This window comes from Pygoscelis adeliae, unplaced genomic scaffold (genome assembly GCF_000699105.1).
Source record: "Pygoscelis adeliae isolate BGI_AS28 unplaced genomic scaffold, ASM69910v1 Scaffold14, whole genome shotgun sequence".
Classification (NCBI taxonomy): Eukaryota; Metazoa; Chordata; class Aves; order Sphenisciformes; family Spheniscidae; genus Pygoscelis; species Pygoscelis adeliae.
The window spans coordinates 3,283,544-3,295,791 of record NW_008825109.1 but is presented as its reverse complement, the minus strand read 5'-3'; the positions used below and the strand labels follow the sequence as shown (position 1 = coordinate 3,295,791).

Here is a 12,248-nt window from a genome sequence, read left to right as displayed (position 1 = left end):
GAATCATAGAATCATATGTGAGCACACATATACCAGGCTTAAGATAAATCCTCATAAAACCCCTAAGTACACAGTATTTGAGTTTAGCTCTTGTTTCTGACTGGATGCTGTGTGCCTTTTATTCGGCAGTTCCTAACGACAGCTCAAACTGCCTTCCATCCAAAAGCAGTTAACAGCCTGCAAGAACAACAGTCATGTGAAAAGGCTGTATCATTTGAAGAGTGGGCAGAGTTCTAGAACCAATTTTATATAAACAAAATATACATGCCACTAATTTCCAGCTGAGTTGCATCAGCAGGTGCAATGTATGTTAGCGTAAGTGTGCCAAGAAGGATGGCTAGTGATGGTTCACATTTAATAAAATTCAAAATAATATACCTGTAGCCTGGAACAGTATTGGCTTTTCTCCCCAGCCTCCAGTGCTTCTATTTTGTATCTTATTTTTTATACCCTACAATCTTCTATTCCAAAAGCATAATCAATAAATGGGACATGACACACCCTGGAGACAGACACATACAGAACAGCCTCGAAGAAGTCATTAGAAAGTTCTGTTCTGGTGGAAAATATTGAATCTTACTTCAGTGGTGTTACACCAGGCATTAATTTAGCAGTGTGTTTAAAATGGCAGAAGGGGATAAATATGAGGATTATAAAACATTTGCATTTCTAAGAAGTTAATGAATCATGATTATCCTGGCTTTCTTACCTTACCTGTACCAGACTTCTACAGCACATTTGCATTCAGACAGTATCAAGGAAAGCATTCTTTGGACTATGCAAACTTTGGAAATTGTGAGTACATTATTGCCCTATTTTGCTTTTTTAAGTAACTGATTGCCTCTTGGGTATCACAGAGCAGCCAGCCTTCCACAATACAGGAATGGCATCTAAATTTCAGCCCTTCAAAGTCTCATACAACTACTCTTCTGCATATTCCAGTAGCTCGAGAAAGATGTGGGAACTTCCTGAATTTCAACTCTTGCTGTGACTCTAATTGCACACTGGGGCAAAGACAAATCGCTAAACTTCTTTTTGTATCGTTATCAACCCATTATAAACTTGATTTGCTATGTATATCTGACACTGCCTCATTAGTTGACATTCACAAACCATATTGGCCAAATTTTTCAAATGTCAGTATTTCCAGCATTATTAGGTACCTGGGTATCCCTACCACTTCCAACAGCTGATAGAAGCTCCATGCCTTTAAAAATCAGGCTAATCTTTCCGGTTCCTTATCAAGTTTTGAACAACAAGCTACAGGTATTGACATTTTGATAGATTACTGTATATAAATGCAAAGCATTTTTACTATGTCTACCTTGGTCTAAAAAGTGTATGTATAACACCTAGGCAAAAGTTGTCCATTGCATCATAGCAAAACAGATCCATCCCAGTGCAGTGCAAAGCTGTTCATAAAAGTACATTTTTAATGCTTTAGTCAGCATCATTCCAACTATAAAACATTAAAAAAGATTAAGTCAAATGCTACTGCCCTTGCAGTAACAGACAGCCTTTTATGAGATAGAAACATTAAAATAGAATCATAGAATCATTAAGGTTGGAAAAGACCTCTAAGATCATCGAGTCCAGCCATCAACCCAACACCACCGTGCCCACTAACCCGTGTCCCTAAGTGCCACATCTACACGTCTTTTAAATACCTCCAGGGATGGGGACTCAACCCCTTCCCTGGGCAGCCTCTTCCAATGTTTAACCACTCTTTCAGTAAAGAAATTTTTCCTCACATCCAATCTAAACCTCCCCTGGCGCAACTTGAGGCCATTTCCTCTCGTCCTATCGCTAGTTACTTGGGAGAAGAGACCAACACCCCCCTCGCTACAACCTCCTTTCAGGTAGTTGTAGAGAGCGGTGAGGTCTCCCCTCAGCCTCCTCTTCTCCAGACTAAACACATGAAATACTTTCACTTGACAATTTAAAATCAAATATTGTTTGTCACAGTTCTTTATCTTTCTGGTTGTTCTCATCAGCTGTCTGAAAGGTTTCTGCTTCCTCCCTTTAGAAATAGTCTATCAGGTTTTAGGTAGTGTTATTTTAGTTTTCTGTGTTATATGTTTTCGTCAACAGGTATCTCAGTCATAAATGTATCATTAGTTTGAAACCCGGGGTACTCAGAGATTACACAAACTGAAATGGCTGTGAGTACTCATTTTCTCCCTGTCTGTAAAAGTACCATTCATCACTGGCAGTGCGTGTGTTTACGGCATTGATCTAAAAAGAAAGGAACAAGGCAGTAAAGCTATGTCTGCAAATGACATTCCGCACAAAAAATTTGGAATGACTACTGAAGCTTGCAACTCCTTATCACACAGGTTATGTTTCAATTTCTGGAGACAATAACTAGGTCTAGTTATTTTGGATTTGCAGAGGAAAAGCTCCCTCACGATTTGCTCATCTCAGCCATTTTTATATTGTTTCTTTACAAGGATTGATGATGTAGTAAACTATTATTTCTTTCCATAATTCTAGATTATAACCCAACAGTGAAAATTTCACAGCAGTTATTTACTGGGCTAAAGTCTTTGGTTTTGTGGTAAGTATTGCTCTTGCACATTTTCGTATTGGTATTGTTCAATATCCGAGTAGCTTTCCTTTCTATCTTTTTGTTTTTCCTCCAAGTTGTTTTCTTTCTTTAAGACTTTCAAACATCTTCTTCATGAAGGAATCACGCTTGTCACCTCCCCATACTTACCATGTCTGGATCCAAATTTGGATTTGGATTTCTCATAGGCGTCTTCATGCTATGACTATCTTTACTATGTTTCTGTTAAAACTAAAGCACATTCCCGAAGTTGTAAAGCTGTTCAGAATCATATCTCTCTTCTCAGAACACCTAGAGGAAACTCATGATCTAAATTGGAAATTCTTGGATATAACCAGCAGACACCTAGCATCTCCTTTTAGAAAACTGAAACAGTATTTAGGTACTTGAACAATTTCCCAGGCAGATATCACTGTGATGACTATAACAGAAAATTCCATATAAGGCAGAGCTTACAGTAAGCGGGAAGGAGACGTGAAGTCCTATAAGCATTTTCCATCACCCTCATCAAGCAAACCAGCAACTGAAAAGTATAATCTTGGTTTCTTGGAAAAGCTAGCAGCTGTTTTTAATAGTATCCAGGGAAACAAATTACTTAGTTTTCCTAGCAGAAAATTTTTTGCTACTAGTCCCTTGGCTCAGGGCAAAGAAGATTAAAAACTTTGTGTCTTTAATGATCCCTTGACTCAACTGTCTCAGCCAAGCTTGTGGGAGGCAGCTACTGGCATCAGAGCCGGCACCAGTAGCCTTTAGACCAGGCTCCACAGAGTGAGCACTGATGCAGCGGATGGGGCGGGAGCTGAAATACCTTTCCACCTTACCAGCTCCCATGGGAAGGAGTCTGAGGAACATCATAGCATGTGTGGACAACGTACATTACCTGTACTGAGAATGTAAATTGTTTAATGAACATTTTTTTTTGTCTGAGTTGTTCAACTTAGCATGTTTCTTGGTCATTCAATGTATCCATTGCTTATAAATAAAATACAGTAATAAGCTAGTACCAAAAAATAACTTTTGTGCTATGTTTTGCTACCAGTAACTTAAAAAATCTTTTTACTTGTGTAGTTTCTGTAAAATCTAAATTTACCTTAAATTTCAAAGCAATGTAACTAAATCTAATCTTGGATTCTTCTCTCAAAAGTTTACATTTGCATATTTTTCTTACACTTACATATTGTGTTATGAAGTATAATAAAACATCTTGTTTTCTAAACATGTTTTAATGTATGAAGATCAATGATAAACAATTCACTTGAGACTCTTCCCATGATCTGTACTCAAATGCCTCTTACTAACTGGGTATAAATTAATTATGCAAAAAAAATCACTTGATAAATGAATATATCTTTTTCTGTGCAGATAAAAAAATCATCTTTTGTTTATTCTGTTAGACCAAGGCACTTTTAAAGGTGTGACATTCTAACAAAAATTATAACCTTGCCAAAGTTGAACCTCATGGTGTTTCAAATGACTTGAACAATTTCCCGGGCAGATATCAGACTGTCTACAAAATACCACAGTCCTCTGCCAACATAAATCTTTAGAGCTTCTTGTTCTCATGGCTGTCATGAGTTTAGCAAAATTCTATCTTTCACTTTAGTTCCCCAATGAAAATGAAATCAGTTATTGTGAATGCGTGTTTATCCTAAGCGTAACTTAAGATATATAGATATACATTATAATCAAATGTAAAATCTCCACCTAGTGGTCTCTACGGATTCTGGTACACAGATTACACATAAGAAACACCAATGTATTAGCCTATTATTGCTGAAATGGCTGTCGAGCTGGGCCATAAATAGAGACAAAATCACAACAAAGAAAAGGATATAATTTGCTTTGTTTGGTATGTACATTCATATTCAAAACTAGGTAATAAACTGGGATAAATTTTGTAAGAAATAAATAAATGAAGGTCAAAACAAAGAAGACTAGCCCAGAGCTTAAACTCCCTCCTGCAAAACTATTACACAAGTCATGAATAAAACCACTTTCCCTATTGTTATTCAGGGATTTTGAAAGCAATCATATTAAGGCCTTAACTAATACCACCTTCCCGGAATGCGATGCGCTCACTGTATTGTAAGTAAAAGATGTATGAAAATAAAGCAACAGAAACCTTTTGAATATGTGTGACTCACAGTCCTCAACACAGGATTTGTCTCAATGGATAAAGCCTCATCAGGACAGTTGTGCTTTTGTCAAGGAGGTATTCTTTACAATTAATTGACTTCTTGTACGTGCAGTCACACGGCACATTTTCGCAATCGTCACGATCACTTGTTTCAACAAACAGAGTAAGAAATAGGCATACTGTATTATTTCTGCCTTGTGATCAGATCATGAGCACCAGGGTGCTTTTTAAACTCCACTACATCCTGGGACTTGCGATCTGATCATGAAGCAGAAACAATACAGTATGCCTGTATCTCAGCCCGCAGATATTTTTTCTTGGTGAATCCATTCCTCCTTCAGACTGGGTTTTCGCCTTGCAGGGAACCCAAGCAAAAAAATTGTGCTGCTGCTAAAATTAAATATATTGGTGTACAGTAATAACTCACATTTCTAACTTTTTTATATTCAGCTATCTCTCATATAATACAGAGGACAGGAAAAGCAGAATCTGAAGGAGGACCATGTTCATGAAGAAAAAATTCTACAGGTTAAGAAATATAAAATGCTCCTTGGTGTTATACATGTGGTGTCTTACCAGTGAGGAACAGGAATTCCCTGCAGTGGGACTGTATTAATCGCAGTAAGAGCAAAAGCAAAAAAAGCTAAATTTGAACATGTAAAATTTCTGTTGGATAGCAAATCCCACAGCCTTTAATCAAATAAAATTCCACATTGCTCCTCTACTTTGTAAATCGCTTGGTTTTAATTAAAACTAAGGAAAGTTTTCCTTAGCTAACTACTTAGTCTTGCGTAGGTTTCTTTTGCACTGACTACAATAATACACCTTGTTACGGCTTGGAAAAATTAATGTATGTAACTTCTAACACAACTAGAAAAATAAAAAGCCAAGTAGTCATACTGAAACATGAAATTAGCACTCCATATTAAATTGAATCACTAAGTACTTATTCTAATACATATTTTACTTTACAGGTTTCTTCACGGAAGTCAAATTCACTTGCTGCCTGCAAATACCTTTTCCTCATTAAAAGATTTGGGGGAATTGTGAGCTTTCTAAAATCTATTTTTTAAATTATAGAGTGTGAGCTATTACATGCCTGTAATCTGTGAGTGTACTGCACCTTTCCTGCCAAAGGTGAGGCAGGAGGCCATGCAGAATCAAAGGCAGAAGGACAGAAAGATAGCCGGCAAGAGGGAGCTGCGGGTAGTGCTTAGGGCAGCATCACGGGGAGGGAGGAAACTTATTCCAAGGCTTTCTGGGGTTTACAACAGAGATAGCTGTACGGGCTGAAAATCAAGGTCTCCCTCTGCTCCAGTGACCGTTGGGCTCCCTCCCTTCTGGGCATACGAGTGCCCAGCTCCACCTGCGTCCTCTGGAGCCAATACTACATTTTTCAGTTGCTTTAGCTCACACACTGAGGGTATCTATATTCCCTGTACAGTCTATAGAAAGATATCTAAGGCGGCATCTCTGTGCTTTGGAGGTGAACCAGCTCTCCCAGTAGCTGTCTGGGGAACTGAGGCACCTACTTTAAGATCCGAGACTGCCACTTCCCCCGGGGATAAGCATGTATGCATTAGGCTCATCTGCATATAAAGTAGTCACACTGCATCTGGGTTTTGGTTGCCTCATTATCTGGCATAAAATGTTTAGGCAGAAACATAAAACAGCTGCAGAAGCTGTAGAAGCGGAAAAGAGAAGGGAAAGCTTGAAGGAGAAGGGGAGCTGTCAGTGACTGGAGTGACATGAGTGATTGAAACAGGCTGCTACTGGCTGTGGAAGGAGAGTAGCAACTGATGTTATTTGTTAAAGACACTGATTTGCTGGCATGGTGAAAACCCATTCACTAATACCGATCTTCGGTGTTGAATTTACTGTGGGATTTTTTTTAATGTTTTTTTTTCTTTGTTTTTCCATGTTCTACCTATATTAAATGTGAAAGCTTCACATCTATGTAATTAGGCTTTGATTCATCTCACCTCTCAGCAATGATTAAGTTCATAAATTATAGAGAGACCCTCAGGCAACCAGGTTTCCAAATTAGGTACCTCAGCTGAATTAGTTATGATGAATCAGAGCTAAAATGATCCATGTTTAGCAATCGCCAAACATCAGTGCCTGTACCGACTGGCTTCAAAGTGACTTACGGATAAAATCAGAGCAAGGAAGTATTGGATGAACTGAAGTAATGATAAAAGACAATTTTGCTGCTATTAAAATTTTAAGTAAGATAGCATGCTTCCTCACCTATAAAAAGAGAAAATCTGAGTCTTAGAGTTCTTAAAGTTTGTATTGAAAGGAATGGGTGGAATACGAAGGATGAACCTGATTGCTTTTGTTCTCTGTTTCTCCAAGGGATCTGTCCAGCAACATGATTACAAAATTACGACCTTATATTTTTATAGACCTGAAGTATTTACAAAAACTGCAAGATATAAATGAGAATTCCCAACTGAATGTAAAAATGCAGTAATTTAGCTTGTCTTTTTCCTGAAATAAAATAAGGAACAGTTTATCTTTCTTTTAGCAATCTGTCTTTCAATCCACTTTCTCACCTCTCTGAGGATCGCTTTGAAAGTCTTCAGCAGCTTCAGTCACTGTTAGTAAAAGCTGAAATATTTTACTAACATAGTGTGCTAAATAATATCCTTTCTTTCCAGGAGAAATATTCATCAATTACAAAAGGTGTGTGAAGTATTGATTGCCATCCTATCAGATGCTGAATGTACTTCAAATTTCTATTCCTACAGGAGTGCTCAACATTCTAAGGTAGCAGGCCAAAATACATGAATGACAGCCATACAGTTTGCTCAGTTTTACTGCTATTCACAAATTATAAGCCTAGGAGCAGTCAAAACACATAAATTAAGAACAAATCACACAACAAGCACAGCTAGGGCACCTGGTCAGATAAGGACATAAATAAATGGTAACAAGTATTTTAGAACTTCTATAAACTCCCCTTTGGGGTGGTTCATAAAATACTCACTCCTTAGGGCTGATGATTCAGCCACCTTTTTTTTTTAAATTATTTTACACAAAGCTCAAATTCGGAAGTATTCTTATTTCTTCTTTAATTTGCAAAGCTTCACCCTCATCTGAAAGTACCTCTTATAATTTCGTTGGATTCAGAGTTTAAAAGCAAGACTATAATTTCTTTTTTTTAAATTGTCATTCAGTGCCATATGGCTTATTCTTAAAAAGCTGTCCAAAAGAAGAACCAAATGTTATTTTTAAATTCACGTTATTTTTTTGTTAAGCAAAAGGAAAATTAATCTGAATGATTAATCTGAACAGCTTTCCTGCAACTCATTGTTTGGTATTTTTCTCCTCTGCCACATAGTGAATACTGTAAGTCAACACACAGGGTAATATTCAGTTCCTTTTTGTAGGCCCCTATATGTTGTGTCCAAGGGTAACCGAGGTGAGTCATTAAGTCTTAAGTCATTACAGCAAGAGCAAAATTTAGGAGATTGGTTCAGTTGTCCACAGGTCAGATATTTAGTGCTATTTGACATGCCTACAGCATCCCCACTCTAGAAAGTCTTTGGTCTCTCATGGGTCCTGTGTCATGTCTGCCTGCCCACACAGATGTCTCAGATACCACAGGACATGCCAAATAATACTAGATGGAGTATTAGTCTGGAGAGTCATTCAGCAAACCAAAAGCTAGTCTAGGTTGAGATGAGCCGTTCTCCAGATCCCAGTGACTGTGTTCACCCTGGCTTATTAAGTTACCCACAGATAGGAGTCTGATGCTGTTGGAGATGCCCTTGGGTATCTATCCCACCTGGCCATCACCTGCTAATCCAGAAGGCCACAGGCCTCTTGTAGGTCTTGTGTCTTATCAGCCAGTTCCACATGGGCATCTCAAACGGGCATCTCCAGGGCACCTCAAATGTTTTTTGACAGATAACTCCATCAATCATGTGGCAGGTGTGCCAGAATAACTTCCTTTAGATTCTTTTTGAAGTACATTACAGCCCATTGTTTCATTATTATGCACAGAATTAAATGCAGCAAATATCAATATTCTAGTCCATAAGCCACCACAGGGACAAGACAGTAATCATAAGACAGGACATTGTTTTGAAATATGGATGGAGACGTGCTCTGCTGCTATATAAACCTTGACCAGCAAGGAAAAATGTAGTTATTTCAATGAGAGAACATTAACCGTGATAGATACAGTACTGTCAATGTAATAGTACCACCTGCCTGCCTGTCAAAATGATTGTTTGATCTACATTTCCAACTCAGAACACGTAGTACAGGAACAAAGAATGTAAGACAGACATAACGTCACCCACCCCACCCCACCCCGAAATCTAACTGGGCTAGAATTAACCAGAACAAAGTGATCTCAGTAATCACTCATTTTTCCAGAAGCCTTGTTGACAGGATGACAGGCGTTTCATTTTATGGGATAGACAGTATATAATCCAAAAAAGAGTTTTTAAAGTTTAAAATCTTGTGGAAAAAAATGCCACTTGGCTTGGACCCAGACAAGAGCCAAATCAAATCCTCAAATAAAATTTGAAATTCTTGTCGAAAAGAATCTGCCCTGTGTTTTCCTAGAAGCGAAACACAATACATCAGGTTCTCTAACCGCAGTGACAAGGGGGATAATTTCACAAGGTCTCTTCAGTGAGCTGGGAATAGCTGAGGCAGGAACACCTACTAGGTTCTTTGGAAATACAGGAATCCCTGATCCTGGGTTAGGTATCAAAGGCATGTCTGCCCTTGGACCAAAGCTCTGGAGTTTACAACTTGGGATTTAGTCTTTTCCTTCAACGGACATGAGCATTCTCATGGTCTTATTGATACAGCCATAACGATAACACTGTTTGTGTTGGTCATAAGGCCTGGCTAGATGCTACACGCACATTGTCACATCTGTCAGAGTTTCCCTGCAGTTCTGTTTCTGGTACTCATCACAAATGCAGAAGTCATCACTCATCTCTTCTATCGGGGCTTTCAAATTCAGGCTTTCCTTTCCCATTTTACCAGATTAAGACGTTCTTTCTAAACCGTATTTGGAATCCTTGAATGCAGTTTCTTATGGATATGTTATTTTTCTCCTTTCATCATAGTCATTTCAAAGGGACGTGACAACCCAAGTGCCTTTTATCTAAGAAGGTCACCTGACTTGGTATTTTTGTTATTTTTCTTTTTGGTTCAATTGTGATGTTTCTCTTTTCTAAAACATGATATATATCATCTGTACTCTGCCTTGCCATTGCTGTGAACCAGTTTCAGGTTATGCCAGCTGCATCATATGAATAGAACAGTTTTTATTTTTCATGAGCGTCATTGACAAGATTTCAGTTCCTCTCACTCTTCTAACATTTCACGCACCTTTCCCTAAAGTATCACCTGTGCAGATAATGTGTCAAATCCCTTGAAATGCTATTGCCCAACAGGAGAGGTGAAAATGATGCACTGCAGCCCAAGTATGTCCGTACCTGCACTGACTGTCTACTGCAACGGACTTACTCGATATCGCAGGTTTCTGTTAGCGTTTTTGCCTCTGTCAGGTGGCTACAGTTGGCTTTGATTATGCCAGGAGTTTCTCCTCCTGTTCGGATCATAGCTAATCAAAAAGCTGTTCCTGTGGCTTCTTTTCTTTTTCCATTATAGCCAAATGTGCAAAATAATGAAGTTCTGTGCCTGTTTCTGGCCTTACTGGGTTTGCCAATCCTCCAGCACATGCACTCCTGACACTGAATTTGTAGACTGAAGGTCTATTGGGATGCTGCAGAATGAAGCTTTGCTTTCAGACACTTCCGGGAGTGCTTACTGAATATATTCAGTATACAAAGCGTCCTTTCATGGCTCTATCACCATTAGGATTTTTATCAAGTTGAATGCTTTTAAGGCTCTCATTGCCAGTACTGGTTTTGTTTGCATGCATGTAATATTATACAAACCTTTTCCTTTTACTGATATTTAATATCACATTTACCTGATGTATGGAGTGTATGTCCTGCCCAGACAGCAAGTCCCATTGAATCATGCCATGTCACAGACAGGAGAAGGGCTATATTTCTCCATTATTTGTTTTCAGGGTTCATTTTAATTGTTATTGGCATTTCTTCACGATCTATTTGGATAGTAACATGCACCCATTGTTGTCCTGTTCTTGTTTGTATTACAGCAGAACAGAAGCCAAAACATTGTATAACTTTTCTGCTCACAGGTGCCCCCGGTCGCCTGCCTCGTACCTCTACACCCTGCGCTTTCTTCTTGGCACGCTACGTGGGCAAAGCAGGTTGCCTCACGGCACTCCATATGAGTATTTTTCAATGCTCTGCATCTCTCTTGCCTCATGTAAGGCAGTCTACATCTGTTGCAAACACACCACATCTGCCCTGAACTATACCCTTCTCCTTCGGTTCTGTGCTCCTCTGTCACTCTTGAGGTGGGAGGGAGGAATGTACCTGCACACTAATCATCCCTCTGTCTCATCACATGCATGTCATGACTGGTCCTCGTAGGTGTCTTTGGTCCCTAGGCTCCATTTATGCTAGTAAATATAAGCGTCAGGCCTAGCTAGCTCACAAGGGACAAAACAATGAGGCAGTATGGATACGCCCGCGTCTTGGCCCTCTTCATTTTACCAATGCAGATATAACCTGAATGTTTTAAGTGGTCTGGTTATTCAAACTGATATTTTCTAATGTTAAATTTTCTGATATATTTTAGTCTATTTTTCTAAAGATTTCTTCTCTGTGAGGCTCCCTCTACAGTCAGCAGACAAAAAGAAACCTTGCAGGACAAGAGTCATTTAACCTAGCCATGTCTGAGGAGATGCTTCTCTCTGCTGACTCTAAAGGGAACTTAGCTCCAGTGAGGAGGTCTAATGTCAGCTGAAACAAAACCCAACCCAGATGCCTAAATCTACAAAATTAAAAAATAAAATTAAAAAAAAAAATTGCCTTTGTGCTTTGGGTGGCTAATGGAGGAAGGCCCAGCTCCTCACCTGCAAACACACACTCTTCAGTAATTTGTACTTCTAGTTGTACAGACCATTGCTGAATCATTCACTGCTGCAGCTTCTGCTGCTGGGCAGCTAGTACCAATGGTTTGTGCAAACTCCAGAAATGTGACAAAATATTCAGCTTCCCTCAGCCTACTAGACTGTGTGTATGTTTGTCTGTCCTTCCAAAGGGAGGTCTGTCTGCATGGTCTACAGCAGCTGCTTCCAGTAATTCAAACCCAAATGATCTTCAGTGTCCTTGTCTTTCCTCAGCTGGCCCACAGCTACCTCCCAGTACTTTGGATTTCTCATCAAAAGCTTGCAGGTCAATCTTACCTTGAACAATGGAGGGGAATTCTCGCTTCCCCAAGGAAAAGCTGAGACAATTATACATTTTGCCTTCTTGTCTTATTTCTTCCTCTCTTCTTCTGATTCTCATAGCAGAAGCTGTCTTTTATCTCTGCCTGTTCTGGGCTTATTAATGCTTTCAGTTCTGTGACTCCTTTGTTAGTCGGAAGGCCCTCTGGCCAAGGTTTATAATAATAAGATTTTAAATCACACAG

General features: G+C 39.0%; 1 protein-coding gene across 1 annotated transcript in view; it reads left to right on the top strand.

Moving 5' to 3' along the window:
• The window catches only part of RXFP2 (relaxin/insulin-like family peptide receptor 2), a 55,487-nt gene that overhangs the window by 32,376 nt on the left and 10,863 nt on the right, over nt 1-12,248 (top strand). The window contains 10 exon segments of the mRNA XM_009327863.1: nt 724-795; nt 2,092-2,141; nt 2,144-2,162; nt 2,465-2,557; nt 3,802-3,868; nt 3,979-3,980; nt 4,580-4,651; nt 5,678-5,749; nt 7,062-7,133; nt 7,234-7,305. Coding sequence (XP_009326138.1) covers nt 724-795; nt 2,092-2,141; nt 2,144-2,162; nt 2,465-2,557; nt 3,802-3,868; nt 3,979-3,980; nt 4,580-4,651; nt 5,678-5,749; nt 7,062-7,133; nt 7,234-7,305 — 591 coding nt within the window.